This window comes from Eumetopias jubatus, unplaced genomic scaffold (genome assembly GCF_037043125.1).
Source record: "Eumetopias jubatus isolate StellerSeaLion01/CBP00866 unplaced genomic scaffold, mEumJub1_p1.0 scaffold_2, whole genome shotgun sequence".
Taxonomy (NCBI): Eukaryota; Metazoa; Chordata; class Mammalia; order Carnivora; family Otariidae; genus Eumetopias; species Eumetopias jubatus.
Window position 1 is genome coordinate 43,653,974 of NW_028274808.1, and position 18,660 is coordinate 43,672,633.

Sequence of the window (18,660 nt, forward strand, 5' to 3'; positions counted from 1 at the left end):
AGAAAAGTAGGTGTTCCTTGGTATTTGCTATGGACTATATTGCGCCCACCAAATTCACATGCTGAAGTCTTAATCTCCAATGTGACTGTATTTCCAGACAGAGCTTTAGGAGGTAATTAGGTTAAGTGAAGTCATAAAGGTGATAAGGTAGGGCCAAAACCAAGAGAAATGGTGTCCTTATATTATAAAAAAAAAAAAAGCTCTCTCGCTCTCTCTCCCCCTCCCTCCCTCCCTCCTCACCACCCCTCCCTTCCCACACAGTGAGAAGGTGGCCATCTGCAAGTGAGGAAAAGAGCGCTCACCAGACACCCAGCCCGGCCAGACTTTGATCTTCAACTTCCAGCCTTTATGAGATAATACATTTCTGTTGTTGAAGCTCCCCAACATGGTATTTTGTGATGGCAGCCCAAAGAGACTACAACAGTATTTCTCTACAGAGAATTGACTTTTCTCCTTAGCAGGGGGCAATAACGGAAAAAGAAAGTTTGAGAAACAGTCTCCTAGAAAATTCTTCATTTGAAGGGGTTTAGGGTCTCACTGGAGAGTCGTTCATTTCACAGTTTTCGAGTGCTGCTTCTCAACTGGTATCAGTCGTGCCCCCAAGAGACATTTGGCAATGTCTGGAGACATTTTGGGTTGTCACAACTCAGTGCGTTGCTACTGGCATCCAATGGGTAGAGGCCGGGGACGTTGCTAAACATCCAACAATGCATGGGACAGCTCTGCCCACGGGACAGAATTATCCAGGTCAAAACCCCAACAGTGCTGCTATTGAGAACCCATGGTTTAAGAGCAAAAGAAACTTCAGAAGGCTTCACATACTGCCACAAAACTTCCTAGAAACCTAAGGTCCGGGGCCCTGTACCGTAACAGGCCCCCCTGGCCACCACTGAGCACCAGTGGTGGCTTCAGGAGGAGCTCGTCCCCAGCCCCTACAGAGCGGTTCCCAAGACAGGAAGGCCCTCCCAGTGCCCGAGCAGGGGCGGCTGCCCTGGGCCCACAGGTCTCCCAGATGCCAGAGGGAACAGGCCAAGAAGAAGGAACCAACAAAGTCCTCGGACTCCTGCACAGGGACCGTGACAAACAAAGCTAGAGCTCCACACAGCCCTCAAACTTCCCGGGGCAGGCTGGGGCAGGCCGGGGCAGGCCGGGGCAGGCCAGGGCAGGAGTGGCCGGGGCAGGCCGGGGCAGGAGTGGCCAGGGCAGGAGTGGCCGGGGCAGGAGTGGCCGGGGCAGGCCGGGGCAGGAGTGGCCAGGGCAGGAGTGGCCGGGGCAGGCTGGGGCAGGAGTGGCCGGGGCAGGCCGGGGCAGGCTGGGACAGGAGTGGCCGGGGCAGGCTGGGGCAGGAGTGGCCGGGGCAGGCCGGGGCAGGAGTGGCCGGGGCAGGAGTGGCCGGGGCAGGAGTGGCCGGGGCAGGAGTGGCCGGGGCAGGCCGGGGCAGGAGTGGCCGGGGCAGGCTGGGGCAGGAGTGGCCGGGGCAGGCCGGGGCAGGAGTGGCCGGGGCAGGAGTGGCTGGGGCAGGCCGGGGCAGGAGTGGCAGGGACCAAGAGGCCTCTCAGCGGCGCTCAAAAAGAAGAGCCCCCAGGGGAAGGGGAGTCCCAGAGTGGAGCTGAGAGGGGTGATATTACTGCCAAGAGCCACAGCTAACCATTCCTGGTCGGGCCCTGGGCTGCGCTGCCCAGCAGCTCACTGAGCCCTTCACAACCACTGGCTCATTCAGACCTCCCAACAACCCAAGGTAGGTACTCTTCCACTGTGCAACTGAGGAAACTGAGGCACAGGAAAGGTGAACAACTCGACCAAAGTAGAATTCCAAAGTGCAAGAGTTAGGAACTGGAAAGAAGGACCCCGCAGAGCAAGACACGTGACAAACTAGGAGCGTGACACCAGGTTTCCAATTCAAGACCTACTGCATGGAAGGTGCATTCTAGGCAAGTCCCATAAATGCTCCACTCCACACACAACCTCAGGGGTGGGTGTTATGGTTTCTTCTTTCACAGATGAGGACCCCAAGCTCAGAAACACAAAGGGGCTTGCTGGTGGAAGGCAGAACCGACTGAAGGCCAGGGTGCCTAGGAGGACTGGGGAGGCCCTAGCACGAGCCCACTTACCTGAGAAGATTGAAGCAAGCCTGAAGATGTCCGAGAGGCGGGAGGTCACCGGCTCATAGGGTGAGGCTTCATAAAACTCCTCACCTGGAAGAGAGAACCGGCGTCAGGCCCAGCTTCACCCCTCCCACGGTGCTAGACAAGAGCAAGTGATGCATGAGATGCTGAACATTTCATACGGGTGAGTTCTTTCTCTCCAACTAGAGTAGAAGTCTCCCACAGCAGGTCAGTACTGCTCACGCTTCCCTCTGCTGACCTCCCTGCATGCCCAGCCCTCTTCTAAGGACTTCCAAATGCTTCCGGAAAGAAAGCACTGGGGAGGTGGACAGCCTGCAGAAGGCCAGACATAAATCAAAGGATCTGAAGCCAAAGGCCCTCCAAGGTTGTTCAGTACAAGTTCCTCATTTCACAAGAGAGGACTCTGAGGTGGCCCAGAGAGGTAAAGACACCTGACTGAGATCACACAGCCCCTTGTGGCAGAGCTAGACTAGACTCTGGTCCCTTGGCCCTCACGCTGACATTCTCCCCCATCACTACAGGTTCGCTCTGCCCAGGCCACCTAAGGGCACAGAACTTCCTCTTTGTTTCCTGTCATGTCACCAGAAGGGTCCGCCTGGAGGGGCTGAAGGTCTGCTGAGTGGAGGCATGACCCCCATCTTGTCTGACCAACTCCCCACCTCTGCACTCCCTCCCTGGCCTCCCCACCACCTGCTGGCTTCTCAGACCCGTCCTCAGGGCTCTGGGGTGCATCAGAGGGCTGGTGAATGGAAAAGCAAGCGAGTGACGGGAGATAAATGGCACAGGGATGCCCTGGAGACCCACCACCTCCTCATTGGGACTCCCGCCCCCTCCACCAACACCTCGGCAGGACAGGAAATATCCTCTTGAGACATTACTGTGAGGAGAAATCAATGGATAATCACTCAGACTGTGTGTGTGCTGAAGGGGCGGGGGAGATAGGTGATGACCCACAGTCTCACACATTGATTTCCCATTCCCCCGGGGTCCAGCACCTGAAGAAGAGCACATGTGCGGTGGCATCCACAGGGCCACCTGCAGGACGGGGCCAGCCATCCAGAAGAGGGGACCTGCAATCTGCCCGTAAGGGGTGAGGTCCCCCGGAGGCCAGCACTCAAGGCGTATCCGGCCCTCTGCTGGTTCACAGAGCAAGGCATCTGTCTGCTAATAGGTAGCAGACCCCCCAAAAATGGTACAGACCCCCAGATGTTCATTCTCCCCCTGGAGAACTGGCCCCCACCCTTTACTTCACCTCACAGGAGCAAGCACCCTTCACGCCCTGCAACACACAGTACACAGAACGCACTACACACAACGGGCCCTAAGCACTATCTGCTGACCGACATCCAAACGGTATTGATCCTTTCAGGCCAGTCTCCGATCCCACCTGCCCCCGGGACTGACCAGGCCTGTACAATCTCAGTGTCCTCCTCTCTACCCACAGGCACCAGAAAAACTCCCAGCGGTGGGGTTACCAGCCACTGCTATTGGTTGGGGCCAAATAATACAAGAGCTTAGGAAGAGTTTTTGTAGGAAAAATGATGTTACACTGAGCCCTCTCTGCACGGGCACCACTGAAAACGCTTTAGGTGTACGAACTCACTTCATCCTCTTAATTTCTCTAAGAGATAGGCACTATTCCTCTTCCTGTTTTATTGCTAAAGAACTGGTCTGAGATGTTAAGTAACTGACCCAAGGTCACACAGCTGGTAAGTGGCAGAGCCAGGTTTCAAACCCAGGCAGCTGGCTCCAGAATCCAAGTACTTAGCCATGATGAATACAGTCTCCAAAATTAAGTGTTGCTGAACCAAACTGTTCTTAAGCAAGTACTGCTGCTGTTGGACTTTTCACAGGGTCAGTCTTAGGCCAGCAGGACTGCTTCCCCAGCCCCAGGCCTGTCCTTCCCTCCTGCACCTGGCAAAGCTAGGCACCTGGGTACGGATCAGCTAGTATGATCGACTGCAGGGTTGGGGGTTAGTGTCTGGGGGGGAAAACAGCCTCTTGGCAGGACTGGCTGGGAAAGGCCCATCCTATTTAAGTCAACTCATGCTGCACGCTCCTGCGGCAGAATTCACCAGCAGGAAATCGGAGACCTGGCCCCTTGGGCATCCCGGCCACCAGACTGACCCAAACCTAAGGTGTCAGATTCCCAGGCCATGACCTGTGCAAGAGGCCTTTGCTCTTCACATGTGAAGGACCAGAATGACCCTGAACTTCAGGGCCACCTCTGGAGAAGGCAAGAAGTCTGGTCTCAAGTGCCCCGTGGAGCCATCAGGGACAGCACCACCATGTAAATAATGGCGGTGGGTGACAGAAGGGACAGTTGAGCCCCAGGCCACAGGTTCTCCCCAGGGCAGTTGGAAAGAGGTCTGGATAAGGAGTCGGCGGCCCTGGTCCCACCAACCCTCCTCCCTGCACCCTCAGCTTCCCCACCAGAGTGGGCGTGGGACAGAACGATCTCTAGGTCCTTTGCAATTGGGACCATCTAGGAGCTCAGCAGAGGCCACATCCCTGCCACCACCAGCTCTGTCCGCAGCTGAGGTCCTCAGACTATGCATAGCTCAGCCTCAGGTGGAGGGAGAAGGTGGGGCCCAGCCTCCAGAGCAATCACACCCGCCAGCAAGGGCCAAGGAGAAGCCACAATCAAAGTCCAAACCAGTACAGATCTCTCCTCTCCACAATCCCCCACCCCGCCCCAGGCCCAAGCCAGGTTATTCAGTGTTATTAAGGAATAGGGAGGAAGTGCTTGCAGCCTCCCCCAGGGAGACCACTCATCCCACACGGTGAATAATTAACTCTCAGGTGGATCCTGTCACTCCCAGGAACATTACCTACTGTTAAATGGCCTCTCAGCTTCCCCTGGCCAGCTCTAGGCAGAAACCACCTCGGGCTCCCAAGAGCCAGGAATGGGGGCGGGGTGCATTCTGAGGAAGGAGAAAGCAGGGGGTCTACTTTTGTAGGATTGGCCCAGGGGAGGGTTCTCCTAGCCACATGCAGCCCAGCACAGGGGACCACGGCTGAATCAGCGCTTCCCCACCCCCACCCCGAAGCACACAGAGGCTTCAAAGATGGTCGCTGAGTAAGAGAACCGGCAAGCCAGCTCACGCCTCTCCCGTCCGGCATTGCTGGGTTGAGAGGGCCTTGAAGAGCAAAGGGCAGGACGCAGCATAAAGCCCGTGACACACGCCATCTTCATCCAAACGCCCCACTGCCTGGCTCCCACCAGCAAGGACCTCAGCCCTCTGGCACGGTAATGCCAGAGGGAGCCACTCCGGTGGCCAGGCTCTCGGGCGACCCACCGGCTCTTCCAGCTGGCAGTCCTGACCCCTCCCCTGGGAAGCCTGCAGCCCTCAGCAAGCCCACAACAAGGTACCGCCCCACTTCCCCTGGGTTGAAACTGAAGACCTCAGGAAAGAAAACAAGAAACTAAAGAATGCAGCCGTGGGCTCAGGGACCTCAGTTTTCAGGCAGTAGAGAGGCATCCTCCCTCACCTCGCAGGGAATAAAGGACATGCACTTTGTGGCACTGTTTCCCTCTCTCTGCTCACCTCTAGCTCCAGGACTCGAGGTTGCTGGGAACGGGAGACTGAGTCAGAAAAATTACTTTGCTATTCACGGTGGTGACACTGTTCATAATGACCTGCCCTCTTTACTCCCACGTTCAGGGTGTATTGGAACCATCTCGGCGCCTGGTCAGAAATCCCTCCTTCTCCGGCCCCCACACCCGGTCCCCATTTCCCCTACCCTCCAGCACCCTGAGGCCATGCTGCTTCTCCATCTCAGGCTAACCACGGACGCTGTTCCACAGCATACCCCTCTCTTCACCTCAACACTCCACCACTACTGGCCTACCTTCCGTTTCAAGCTGCTCCGCCCTCTCACATCTTAAAAAAAAAGTCACCCTTTGTCCTCTCTTCCTCACACCAAACTTCTAGAAGTTGTCCACAGTCACCTTTCCCAGCTGCCACTCACCCCCTAACCAGGCTTCTGCTCCCAGCAGCCACCTGTGGAGCTCACCCTAAGGGCACAGGGCCACGCTGCCAGCCCTCTCCTGCTGGACCCCAAGTACCGGAGACTGCTGGCCCTCCTTCCTTCCCCGGTCCCCTGCTGTCCCTCCCACCTCTCTCCTGCACCCTTGCAGGTGCCCCTGCCTCCCCCACCCATCTGTAAATGTCGGTGGTGGCCCCGGGGGCTCTGTCCCCGCCCTCCCCTCAGTGTGCCCACACCCTTGGCCTTGGCTGACTGGCAGTTCCTAAATCTCCATGTACAAAGCCGCTTCCCCACCTGGGCTCCAACCAGAGCCACAGGCCCCAAAATTAAGGCATCATCTCCCTGCCCTCCCCCCAACGAAACCTTCTCTGCCTCTTGCAAACGGCCCCATCACCCACCCAGTTGCCCAAAACAGAAAACTGCCCTCCTTGATTCCTCTCCCTTCACCAAGACCTGTTGGTTCTGCTTCCCTGGACCCTCCCTCAATCCTGCCACTGTCCTCAGCCAGCCACCACAACCCCTGGCCTGGATCACAGGAACAACCTCCTCTGCTGGAACCACATGAACACTGTCCTGAAGCTGAGATCGCGTGGCCGCCCCTTGCGGGGCTCCCTGAGGCCCAGCAGGTCCCGCACCCCTCCCCTCTCCTCCCCCCATCCCCACTTCCAGCTCCCCACCTGACTACACTGAGTTACTTGTTGGTCTGCAAGTGAGTTCAACTCCCTCCTGGGGGCCTTTGCCAAAGCTCCCCCTCCACCTCCCACACTCTGCCCATATCCCTCCGGCATAACTGCAGCTCACTCTTAGTCTCGGCTCAGAGGCTGCCTCTTCCAGGAAGGCTCTTGAGACTGTAAGAACCTGCCATGGGGCTCCCACAGCACCAGTGCGTTCTGACAGCATTCAGGCCACAAAGTGACGGAAAGCCCCTCACTTCTCTGCACCCCCCCAACTATGGGCTCCATGAAGGCAGAGGCTCCCCCCCGCTTGTTCTCAAGTGTTCCCATAATGCCCAGCAGATGATAACCTCTCAATAAACAGTTGTTGAATCAATAAATGACTGTCTGACCAAGGTGGCCAATCCTCCTGCACTATACGCAAATCCTCTACACTGTGGTCTGGAGGGGGATGACACTGGGGAACGGGCTGTTAGGGGAGGGGGCGGTGGCAGGTTCCACCTTGGCAAGTGGAGGGGCCTGCTGCCCACACACTGCTCCAAGCCTTATGGAAAGGGCCTAGGCCAGCCCTGGGGTCAGGAAGGCCCCTGAAGAGCAAGCCTCCTGGCCGCAGGAAGAGCAAAAACGGGACTGCCCTCAGCTCAGAGCCCAGGCCTTCGGGCAGTGGCAGGGGCTGGTTTGCTTGGAGGCACAGCTCTGCCTGCAGCGACCCCCCCCCATCTGCCTGGGTACTCCTGCCTCCCCTTCTCTGTTACCACTTGCACAAGTCCATCCCTCCGTCCGTCCGTCCGTCCATCCATCCTCTCCCTGACCCCTACCCCCCTCCTTTCTCCAGCCTTGTTCTCCTTCTCCCACCAGCCGGCCCCCTCTCCTCCCCAGCTGACATTCTGCCCCCTCCTTCACCTCTCCTGGCCGCCTCTAACAGCTGCCCTCCTAGGTCAGCCAGCTACTTCCTCTATGTTCCAGGCTCCCCTGGCAGGGAGCGATAGAGAGCTGGCCGGTTCCCTCCACTACCGAGTCTTCCCTTGAACCTAGGCCCCCACCCACAGCTCCCCACCCCCCACCCCCCAGCCCCCCACCAACTCTTCCCCCCACCCCCACCCCGACGGGCTTACCCTCAGTCAGCCCCAGGTGGATGCTCCAGTAGATCTGCAAGCACTGCAGCTCCTTCTTCATGCCCCGCTTGCAGCGACAGTCGTACAGCGGGCTCTCCTGCAAGACCTCCAGGGCCGCCTGGCACTCCTTGTTGGCCAGCATGGTGTTGCGGTCCCGGCCCGCCAGGCACTGCCGCAGCGTGCGGTAGCGGGAGCTGCAGTTGGATTCCGCGGCGCACAGCTCATTGGCCCGGACACAGTCCACTGGGGGGCGCCAGCCGTGGAGCTCGGGGCCCTGCAGGGAGGAAGGGCTGGCCAAAGAGCGGAGGGTCTCGTCTGGGTGGTGGGGAGGGAAGACAAGCATGAATGAGGGCCGCCACGACCTCCGACCCAAGATGCAGGCCTGGGGGCTTGGGCCCTTCGGGGAATTTCACACCCATCTTACTCCAAAGCACACCAAGGCCGACTCCATGCTGCCTTCCCCACCACACAGCGGGTCAGAGGAAGAGCCCAAAGGTTCCCAAGACACCAACATCCCTCCTCAAGCCCAAAGGAGACCTCGAGCTGTCATTGTGCCCCGGCTCTACCAGATTCTCTGCCAATTCCACTTGGTCACCCCTCAGCCCTTGGCCCAGGAGCGGAGCAGAGGAAAGCCTGAAGACCCTCCAGCAAGACCACAGACAGTGGAAAACCCCAGGAGGCCAGAGAAGGATGCCACAGCCTCAGCAGAGAGCTGGGGGCTGCAGGGCCTGCCCGAGTGTGCAGAGGAGGACTCTCACTTTCCTGCTGCCCAAACCTCCAGCCACCTCAGTTCCACCAGAGGTCCAGCCAACAGGCTGGGTTAAACTGGGAAAGCAGCAGGAAATAATTTTACTCTCCTAGTCTGTTAGGACCTCAGAGACCACAGCATCCAGCTCCCCCGACCCCCACCACTTTACCCTGGGGAAACTGAGACCTAAAGAAGGGAGAGGACAACTCAAGGTCACACATGGGCTGAAAGGGCCCCTCAGACTCCTGGACTGTCCATTCTGAGTTCCCAGACTCTAAGAGAAGACCCCAAGAGACAAGCCTGACCTGTGGCCTGAGGCATGCCCAGAAGGGGGCGGCCACGCCTTTCCAGCCCAGCCCTCCACACCTTCCAGTCCAAGTGCACCCTGGCTGGACACCTGAAAACATGCCTTCTGTGGCCAAGTTGTACCCCAGCCCTGCAGAAAGAAAGTGCTGCAGGCAAGCCTGACAAGCCCCTAGCTTTCTTCCTTGTGTGTGTGTGTGTGTGGCTTTCTCAATTCTCTCTCACACACACTTCTCTCTCTGACTTCCTTCTAAGGTCTATTTCTTCATCACCTTTGCTCTTTGAATAGCCTTGTGCCCCAATCTCTCTCTCCCTCTCTAGCACTTCCTACTTCTCTCTTCCCTCTCCTCTCCACCCTTCTCTGAAACCCTCTCCCCCTTGGTCTCTCCTTTTTTTTTTTCTTCTTTCCAAAAGCCGAATAATAAGCCAACTGCAAAAGGGAAAGAGCTTCCCTCCCTGGACTCTGGTCTTGCACATGGAGCCTTGCCTTTCCAAAGGTGAACAGGCAGGATTCAACCACCCTTCCTACCCATCACCCTCAGAGCACCTAAACCCACCATCCTCTGAAGGAAGGGGTTCCGGGGAAAAGATTCAGAAGGGAAGGGCAGGGAGGAGCCCACTTGGTCCTGTCAAAATCAAGCTCCCAAAATGGTTTCCTCTAGACACAGACATCACCCCAGTCTTCCTGTCCACTCCAGATCCTGCCCCGGAAAAAGCCCCTCCATACGCCAGAGCCGAGACTGCCTTTTCCAAGACCCAGGAGTGACCTGGGAGGCTTCCTCCATTCCATCCAGCCCAAAGCATACTGGCCAGAAGTCCCCTCCTCAGAATCCCGTAGAATCCGCCCTTCCCCGCCCCCGCCCCAATCCCTACCCAGAATGGCCACTTCTCACTCCTTCCCCCAGGAGGCCCTGCTCAGGGGGGGAGCTACCGTAGGGAGACAGCGACACCTAGAGGCAGAGCACTGCACCACGAGCCTGCCACTCCGGACAGCTGCGGAGGGAAAGGACTCCACCACTGTCGGGAGGAGACCTAGCCACAAGGAGAGGAAGTAGAAGAGCAAGGGGCAGGCCTGCAATGGAGAAGGCCATAAGGGCCAGAGAAAAAGATATTCCTTCTCCCGTTGACCATACCTCTGCCTCAGGACAGGAAGAGTTGAAGGCTGTGGCCAAGCTGAGACAAGACAAGAGAAGAAGCCAGCATGGGGTGTGAGCACTAACAGCGGGGCATCTGCCCAGGCACCGGCTGGAGAGGTGTTCTCCGCCCAAGCCGAGGCAGCAGCTTTATTTCCTGGCTTCAGCAAATTCCTAGGTCCCCGAGCAGGACTCAGTGCATGTGGGCCACCCAGGAGCAGCTGAGCTTACCCAGCCTCACTTGCACCTGCTACCCCTACCTAGCCAGCGGCCAGCCTGCATGCTAGAGTCTCAAGAATGACCCAGCCTTGGGACTTCCACGGACTTCCCCGCAGTGTCCCAGCAGCCTTCTCCCTTCTCACCTTGACTGTGCCTGAGGCTGCACTGTCTGAGACAGCCTGAGAAGGGATCATCCTGGGCACGCTTAAAGGTCAAGACACTGGCCTAGGGGATTGGGGCAAGAAGGACACTTACCCTGCCTGCCTTACAGGTGGGCCCTAGAGCCCCACAGGACAATCCTCACAAATGCTGGGCTCCTGTGCCAAAAGCAAGGGCTTCCCCCATGCTGCCAGCTGGTACACGTGACCAGGGCAGGAAGATGCTCTGCAGAGAGCCAATGCATCCTCTCCCCAAACTCCCTGGCTGCACCCATCCTTGGTTCTTCTAGTTGGCGTCATGACCCCCAGAACCAATCAAGCCCAGACAGAGAAAGAAATAGCAACTGGGAGCCTTGGGCCAAGAATTCTAAAAGAGTAAAGGTCAGAAGGTATCCTGCTGCTTCCAAATTCTAAATCAGGAGAAAACTCAGATCCATTAAGAAAAGACATGTGGAACAGCTTCTAGAGACAAGGGGGACTGAGAGACTACATGGAGCTGCAAACACCCTCCCGCACTGAACAGCCCCACAAGAGCTAGAATGCACACTAGGATACCAGAGGGAAGTGGGCCCTCTGACCAGCCATGCCCCCAAGTGACTTTCCCCATCTCATTCTCTCCCTGGGTATGTCAACCCTGGAGGTCAGGATGACTGGGCCAGAAAGGCCTCTCTACCTCCAGGCCTCACTCGGAACCTTGGGGGGCACACTGAAGACCCATGTTCCTGGCACCACACTTCACCGTGCCCCCCCACACACACACTGAACCTGCCTACCCAGTCTCAAGCTCCACAAAACCCTCTCCCCGCAAGTGTAATTTCCAACCAACTCCCAACTGTGGGCTCCTTGCCAAGGAAAGTGGCCCTGAGGCTGAAGTTTCCTTAATACCAGCCTATCCCTTCCTCCTCGGCTGGCCTCACCCAGAGTCTTCTAATATCTAGTGGTCACTCAGTTAACCCCTCCCCCCAGCTCTGGAAAGGGACATCTCAAGGGAGGGGAGCTGAAGGGCTCTGACCAAAAGGACTGCTGATCCCCTGCTCTTACTCTTCCTGTCACCACTGACCCCAGGGTCTCAGACTCCGGGCGCATCTCTGACACACACATACACACACATACCCCTATATCATGAGAACGAAGTCAACTCCACAGCCCTCCCAGCTGAAAAAAAGCCTGCCTGCAACATGGGGTCCTGGGCCTAGACAGGACTAAGGGGCCCATAACGCTCTTCTCCACCCCAGGACATCAGAAGGCACCTCTGGGGTATAGCCATACACAGCTCAGCAGCGGGCAATCTGGCGGCTTCTCCTGAAATACAATTTTCTTTTCTTCTTGGCCCCAGAAAGCTGGGTTTTCAAACGAGCAGTGGGAGAAAAGGTCAGGTTTTATAACAGCCCCTCCAGAATGAGAGTCCACTTGCAGTGGGTTGCCAGGAAGGGCTGCAAACTCACAGTGGGCCCAGAGTACCTTTGCCGCTTCCTCCTGCAGCCCCTCCCACCCTGGAGACAGCTGCCTCTGGTTTAGGGGGGCAGGACCTGTGAAGGCCACACCCTAGAGCAGGGCCAGGCACCCTGGGGGACCGCAGCTTCTGGGACAGGGTAGAGGCAGGGGGTGGACAAAGGGTCTAATCAGTATTGACTCAAATCCCCTATTCAAGCCAGGAGGGCACTTACTAGACCACAAACATCTTTCTGTGATGGGCACCTACCCCCTCAGGCCTTCCCCTCTCCCCTCCTCCAGGAGAGAAAGGGTACAGTCCTGACCCAGCTAGGCACCCCAGCTCACCAGAGGCTAACAGCAGGCCAGGGTGGCAGGAACAGCATCCACACCGAAGCAGATGTGTGAGCCCTCAACACACTCGTTACCCAGCTCCCTCTCCAGAGCACCTACCCAGGGGCAGCAGCCTGGCCAGGGACTCCAGGTCAGCACCCGGCTGGCAAACACCTTCTTCCTCCCCTCCCCTCCCAGAATCCCCTCTCTATACCCATTTCCCAAGCAGCTGAGATTTCACATAGCACAAAAGGGTGCGAGGGGTTGGGAATTCTGGGTGGGAAAGAGACTGCCCAGGGTTCAGGGACACCAGGCAGCCCCTCCTCCCTGCAGTTGGAGGAGGGGGCTTATAGAATAAGCAGTGGTCTTTGTTCAGATCCCTTTTTTTTTCCCATCACTCCTCTCCCTCTTCACCCAGGGAAGCAAACTTTGACCTCCCTCCCTCCTCTTCCCACAAGCTACAGGGTTCCCAGGCGGCCAGAGGTGGTGAGGGATAGGTAGTGAACGGTTGCTCACAACCCTTCACTCCTGCCCACGCATCTGGCTCGGGTCTGGGCGGGAGGGCGGGAGAAGGGTGGGGAGAAACTTGAAAAGTGTTCCAGGGAGTGGGGCCACTGGAAAGGGGTTCGGGGAGCGGGAAGTGGGATGCATTTCCCGAAGGGTGATTGGCAGGTGAGGGGATGGCGGCCAGAGCTGCCCGCACCGATGTCCAAGCAGGAGATCCAGAAACCCATGCCGTCCGCCCGGGCCGATCCGGGAGCCGACCAGAAAGATGAAACTGGCATGATTTTTCTCTCCGCGACACAGAGCCTCTTCCCACCCTCCTCTCTTCCAGATCTAGAGTTGGTATTCTTTTTTTCTTAAGTTGCCGCAATTTGAACCCATTATTTTGAGAGAAATGAGTGCTAGCATTGTATGTGAGTAAGCGAGTGTGCGTGTGTGCGTGCGTATGTGCGGCGATGGTTTGGGTGTTCCAAGTCTCCTTCCCAAGCCCCCCGCGTAACCAGCCAGCGGCTGTTCGCGTCCCTCCGCCCGCAGCCTCGCCGCCCGGCCCGGCTCGATTCGCCAGCGCGGGGGCCCGGCTCGCTCCACGGCGCGCTCTCCCCGCCGGTCTCCAGCCCGCGCCCCGCTCGCCCCCCGCGTTCCCGGCTTCTCGCCGGCGACCGAACGCGCGGCCCCGCGCGGCCCCCCAGGCTCCCGCGGACGAGCTGCCCTACCCGCCCGCAGGTACTCACCTAAAAAGAAGAGGAGGCAGAAGACGTTTGCCAAGATCATGTTAAATAAATCCCACAGTTTTTTGTGTCTTTCTCCCTTGGGTAAAAAAAAAATAATAATAACAACAACAATAATAATAGCCAAGCAGTGATAATCAGCCCCAAATCCAATGCGGAGATCCCAGCTAGTCCACCCGATGAAGATCCTGAGTCCGGCGATCCTCGCCTCTGGCGGGGGGGGGGGGGGGCAGGAGGGCGGTGGGCTGCCTCTCGACGCCCCCCTTGCCCACTAAAATCAAATATACACGTAAATGAGGGTATATCTGCTTTGCAAGCCGACAGCTTGGTCCTCGCTCTGTCCTCCCCTCCGCTGGTCCGGGAAGGCGCGAGTCCCCGCGGGTCCAATTCCCCTGCGCTTCCCAGGAACGTACTGGGGAGGTGGGGAAGAGGCGATTTGAGAGTGAAGGGCTGGAAGGAAGCAGCGAAGGTGGGGGTCAGAATAAAATAGGAGAGAAATCCACCGACGGGTGTTAGCGTCAAGGAACAATCCAGTGGGAGCTTCGAGGACGAGAGCCCGGAGTCGCTTCTTTCGCACCCAGACGAAGAAAAGATTAAAAAAAAAAAAAAAAAATCTTCTGCCGCTAACCCTTGCTTCGTCTCACTTTTTTCTAATGGAATTCCAGTGACTGTGTGTGTCTGCGTGCGTGTGTCTTTCTCTCTTCTCTCCCTCCCTCTCCTCTCCCTGGCTCTCGCTCTTTGCTCTCGCTCTCTCCAGCTCTCCCTCGCTCTCCTCTCTCCCTCCCCCTTCTCCCTCTCTCCCTGCTCCTCCCTCCGCCCGCCCCCTTCCCCCCTTCGCGGCTCCCTCTCCGCGGCTCTCGCGCCCGCGCCCCTCTTCTCCGCCCGGGGCTCAGCGCTCAGGCTCCCAGGCGGCTGGCGGCTCGGGGCGCGGGAGCGCGGCGGAGCAGCGACACTCTGCAGCGGCGGCGGCGACACGGCGGTGGCGGTGGCGCCGGGGAACGCTGGACGAGAGGAGTGCTTCGCCGCTGACTCCCTCTGCTCCGCCGCCCGCCCTTCCCGGGACTGACCTGCTGCCTTGGCCAGAAACTGACCGGCTCCCCGAGCTACGGCTCAAACCCACCACAGCCTCCTCACCCTCCTCCTGCCTTCTCAGCGCGCCACCGCACCCCCCCCCACCCCTCGCCGCGGGCGGGCTGCACCCTCAATCCCCACTGCCCCTGCCCCCGCCGCCTCGGCCCACGGGTCCGGGAGGCCTAGGGAGGCTCAGCTGAGGCCGAAGGGCGTGGAGTGTCCACGACACCCCAGCCATCCCGGGGGCATGGGGGGAGGGGCGCCCGAAAATCCCCGGCTGGGCCGCCAGGGTCTGGGGAGGGGCTCCACCCTCCTCGGGCGGAGGCGTCCTTGGGCCAGGGAGTCCAAGCAGAGCTTCGCCCCGAAGGCGCAGGAGAAAAGAAGGAGCCCCTCCAGCGCCAGCCCCCAGCGTCCCCGCGCAGCCTGCCTGCCCGGGTCTAGCCCCTAGCACGCATACACGTGTGCTCTCCACGCGGAGCTCGAGAACTTTCCCCACACGCCCCTGGCGCCCTCGGCCCCCTCACGCCCCGGCGTTGCAGCCCTTCGAGACTCCCCTTCCCCACTCCTCTCTCCTCCCCTGGCACGGGAGGAAGGCCGCGGTGCTCGGGCGCCCCGACCGCCTCCTCCGAGGCCGGCTGACCTGCCCGAGCCGCACCGGAGGGATCGGTCGGGGATTCGCACCCCACCCCGGCGGGAGCACCCGAGACCGACCGGGCCCAGGGCTCCGTGCCAAGCTCGGCGGCCCAAGCTCGGCGGCGGGAGAGCTCTCCCAAGGCAGCAGGCAGCTACCCGCTTCGGAGGCTCCGGGTGGGGTCCCCCTCCCCCAGCCGAGAAGGGGGCGATTGATCCATCTGTCGATGGGCCGGGCTCACCGGCGTGTTTTAGTCACGGAATTTACAGTAAACGCCCAGAGGCACCAAAAAGGAAGCGTCTGGCTGGGAAAGGGCTGAAAGAGAGCTGAGGTTGCTGGCACGTTTCGGCAAGAGGGGGCGAGGCGGCGGGGCCGTGGACACGCGGGGGCACACGCCTACGCACGCCAGGCACCCCAGTTTCACTCTCCCTCCCTACACATCCTCAGCAACGTTAGAGCTGCCTGCGTCCCTCGGCTTTGGTGCACACATTCCTGCATTCAGCTCCGCGCGCACCCCGGGTGCTGGGGTGGGGTACATCCAGTGCCTTGTAAACTTTCCGCGCTACCCAAAACCGGATCTGGGCCGGATCTAAGGTGTATTTGGTAGTGTCTTTTACCATGCATTTTTAAATGAACATGACTCTATAAAAGAGTAAATGTTAGAAATCGACCTGGGCGCGAAGGGAGGGGTCACTCACAAAACCAGCAGCCTTCGCTAGTGGAAAAGCTAGAGGGAGCAACTTCCATCTTGCGGATTTAGGCGGGAACTCGTCTTCCCCAGCCCTGGAAGCAGCCCGCGCGGGTCTCCGCCGAATGCCTCTCTTGTCTGGCTGATCCTGGCGCGTTGGCCGGAGCCCTATCTCCTCCCCCACGCCACTGAATTATGCCCGAGGGAGGTGCAGCCCTAGGCAGTTAGTGCAAGACCAGCCCTAGGAAAGCTTGGGGAGAGGAGCTGGGGAAAGCCTCCTCTGGGCAGCCCTCCTTGACTTTGCTCCGGGCCTCTCTAGTTCTAGAAAAAGACTTCATATCTGACAAGGTCTCCCGGCTTCTTTTCCAAAATTCGGGAACTTAAAGAACAACTTCACAAAAGTATAGATGAAAGGATGACAAGCCGATAGGAATTATACAGCTGGGGCATCTTGGACTGGAGGCCAGAGGTTGGGAGCCCGCTATAAATGAACTTACTCGCTCAGCTGCCCCACTTCAGGGCCTTCTGGTCACCCAAATACACTCCACCATCCCCACACTCTGGTAGCCAATGCAGCTTTTCCCTCTTCCAAGGGCTCTATTCCAGGCTCCCAAATTAGCACATCCCTCTTTCTCCTCCAAAAATTTGTTAAACTGTCTTTTAACCCCAGTGGGTATTCGAAGGACAACTCTGAAACATATGTGGAAGCTTCGCCTGGCCCCCTTTTGGGTGAAAGGGGCTGAGAAAGCAGCAATGGACACCCAAGAGTGGCTTCCACTGACTTCTCTTGTGGGGGGGGGGTAGAATCTGGTAGCAAAAGGTGAGTGGCTGAGGCCTTTTAGGGACTTGGGGTCACCAGGCCTTCACAAGGACAGTGGACCACACCAGCCAGATCAACGTTCAGCTTGTTGTGGCTGTGGGGCACTCTGGCCTTGGGCCCTCTTTCCTCCCTATCTGTATAAGCTTCTCCCACTACAGCCTACCCTCTGCCGACCCCAGGCCTCAACTTGAGCTGCCCTCACATGTGGCAGTCCAAGTGCCGTACCATTATTTCCTGAGCATGTGCTGTGTGTAAGGCTCCCCTCGGCCAGGATCTGCAGAGGAAATACAGATGAACACATACTAGCCATGGGCAATTTAATCTATAAAATCTTTATAAAATGGGAATTAAAAAAAAACCCTCAAAGAAATTATATGAGACGCTGTACACAGAGCAGCTAGTCAAATGTCTGGTTCATAGGAAGTTGTTCATAAAATGTCACCCCTTTCCTCTGGGATCTAGGAAAAGGATTGGGAACCTATGACAAGGCATAAAACTTAGCGGGAAATGAGAAGAGAAGATAAAAGGCTATGGGGATCCAAAGACTACTATGTAGAGTATGAGGGATAGGAGATCTTGCAAGAGGGAGTCATGGGAGAAAGGAGAGTCAGTAGGTGTGAACAAAAGCCCCTGGGGTTCACTGACACACTTTCACACACCCTCAAGTACTATATTCCTTCAGACCACCTGGAAGGGCCCATCCCAGCCATCCTGAGCTAACCAGCAGGTAAGCCTCCTGCCCACCCACCCACCTTGCCTGTCCCTCCACCATTAAAGATCCAGAAGTTATGATGTGCAAAGGGGAGGGAAAGAGAACACTTAGGCCTTTAGTTTCTTCCCTTTGCCTCATCTTTCTAGACCTACTCATCTTGTGGAGTGGATTCTCTGGAGTGCAAGAGCAGTAGCAGAGAGGGAAGAAGGACTGGGGGAGGGGGTTGCAGCCCCACTGCAGTACACACATATGCAGTACACACACACAGGCATGTACATACACACACGCTTACACACACACAGGCATGTGCACACACACATTAGCCACAGAGCTCAGCTGACCAGACCTGTGCTGCCCCCAGCAGAATCTCATCCCTTCCTTTCCTTCAGTGGAGGGAAGAAGGCTGAGTGAGTGTTCCCCTGCCCTGGAGATGAAAACCAACCAGGAATAAAAAGAAGGTGCCAGCTAAGACATGTCAGAAACCACCATGGGACAGCAGCCCACCAGAGTCTCCTGCAATCAATCAACCAGCACAGACTTATTGGACCCCTTTTCTGTCCCCAGCACAGCATCAGAACTGCCCCTGTCTGGGAAACATTTACAGATAGAATTAGGGCATGTACCCCTGAAAAGAGTGAGCAACCCAAAGGCACACTGGGGTCAAGTAGGAGAAAAGAAGAGTACCACTGGATTTCAGGACTTGCTGGGGAGGCAGGATTCCAGCTGGACCTGGAAGGATGGGTAGAATTGGCCTGCAACAGAGGAGAGAGCTCTGAGAAGGGGGCAGCATAGGTAAAAACACAGGGGTAAGAACGGTTTGAGAAACAGTCCAAGAGTGAGCAACCATGGGCACAGGTCGGCACGGGCTAACGGAAGAAGATCTGGAAGGTCCCATGGGGATGGACAGTGGAGGACCAAGCTAGCGAAAGCTTTGGACTTGCTCCCCTACAACCCACCGAAAGTTTCTGAACAGACAAGTGACATGACAAAAATGGTATTTTCGGAAGATTGATCTGACAACTCTGTGAAGGATGGAGACAGGAGAACAGTTAGGAGGCAATTATAACAGTCTCACCCAAGGTAAGGAGGGCCTAAAACCCGAGGAGGTGGTGGTGGGCGTGGCGGAGGTGATGGTGGGCGTGGAGAAGGTGGTGGTGGGCGTGGCGGGAGGTGACGGTGGGCGTGGACAGAAAGCAGTGGTGGGCAGGGATAGGAGGAGGTGGGCGTGGAGAAGGGGTGGGTGTGTCAGGAGGTGATGGCGTGGACAAGGAGGTGG

At 57.7% G+C, this 18,660-nt stretch overlaps 1 protein-coding gene across 3 annotated transcripts in view; it reads right to left on the reverse strand.

The window, feature by feature from the left end:
• Nucleotides 1–13,670, reverse strand: part of GFRA2 (GDNF family receptor alpha 2) — an 81,440-nt gene extending 67,770 nt beyond the window's left edge. For 2 of the 3 annotated variants that reach the window (XM_028114411.2, XM_028114409.2), the window contains exons 1-3: nucleotides 13,466–13,670; nucleotides 7,906–8,220; nucleotides 2,112–2,195 (exon numbers count right to left, since the gene is read on the reverse strand). In XM_028114411.2, the coding sequence (XP_027970212.1) occupies nucleotides 2,112–2,195; nucleotides 7,906–8,220; nucleotides 13,466–13,505 (439 nt within the window). In that variant the 5' untranslated portion in view covers nucleotides 13,506–13,670. The remainder of the gene's footprint in view (nucleotides 1–2,111; nucleotides 2,196–7,905; nucleotides 8,221–13,465) is intronic. The other variant, XM_028114413.2, reaches the window with a different exon arrangement.
• Between the last annotated feature and the right edge of the window lie 4,990 nt (nucleotides 13,671–18,660).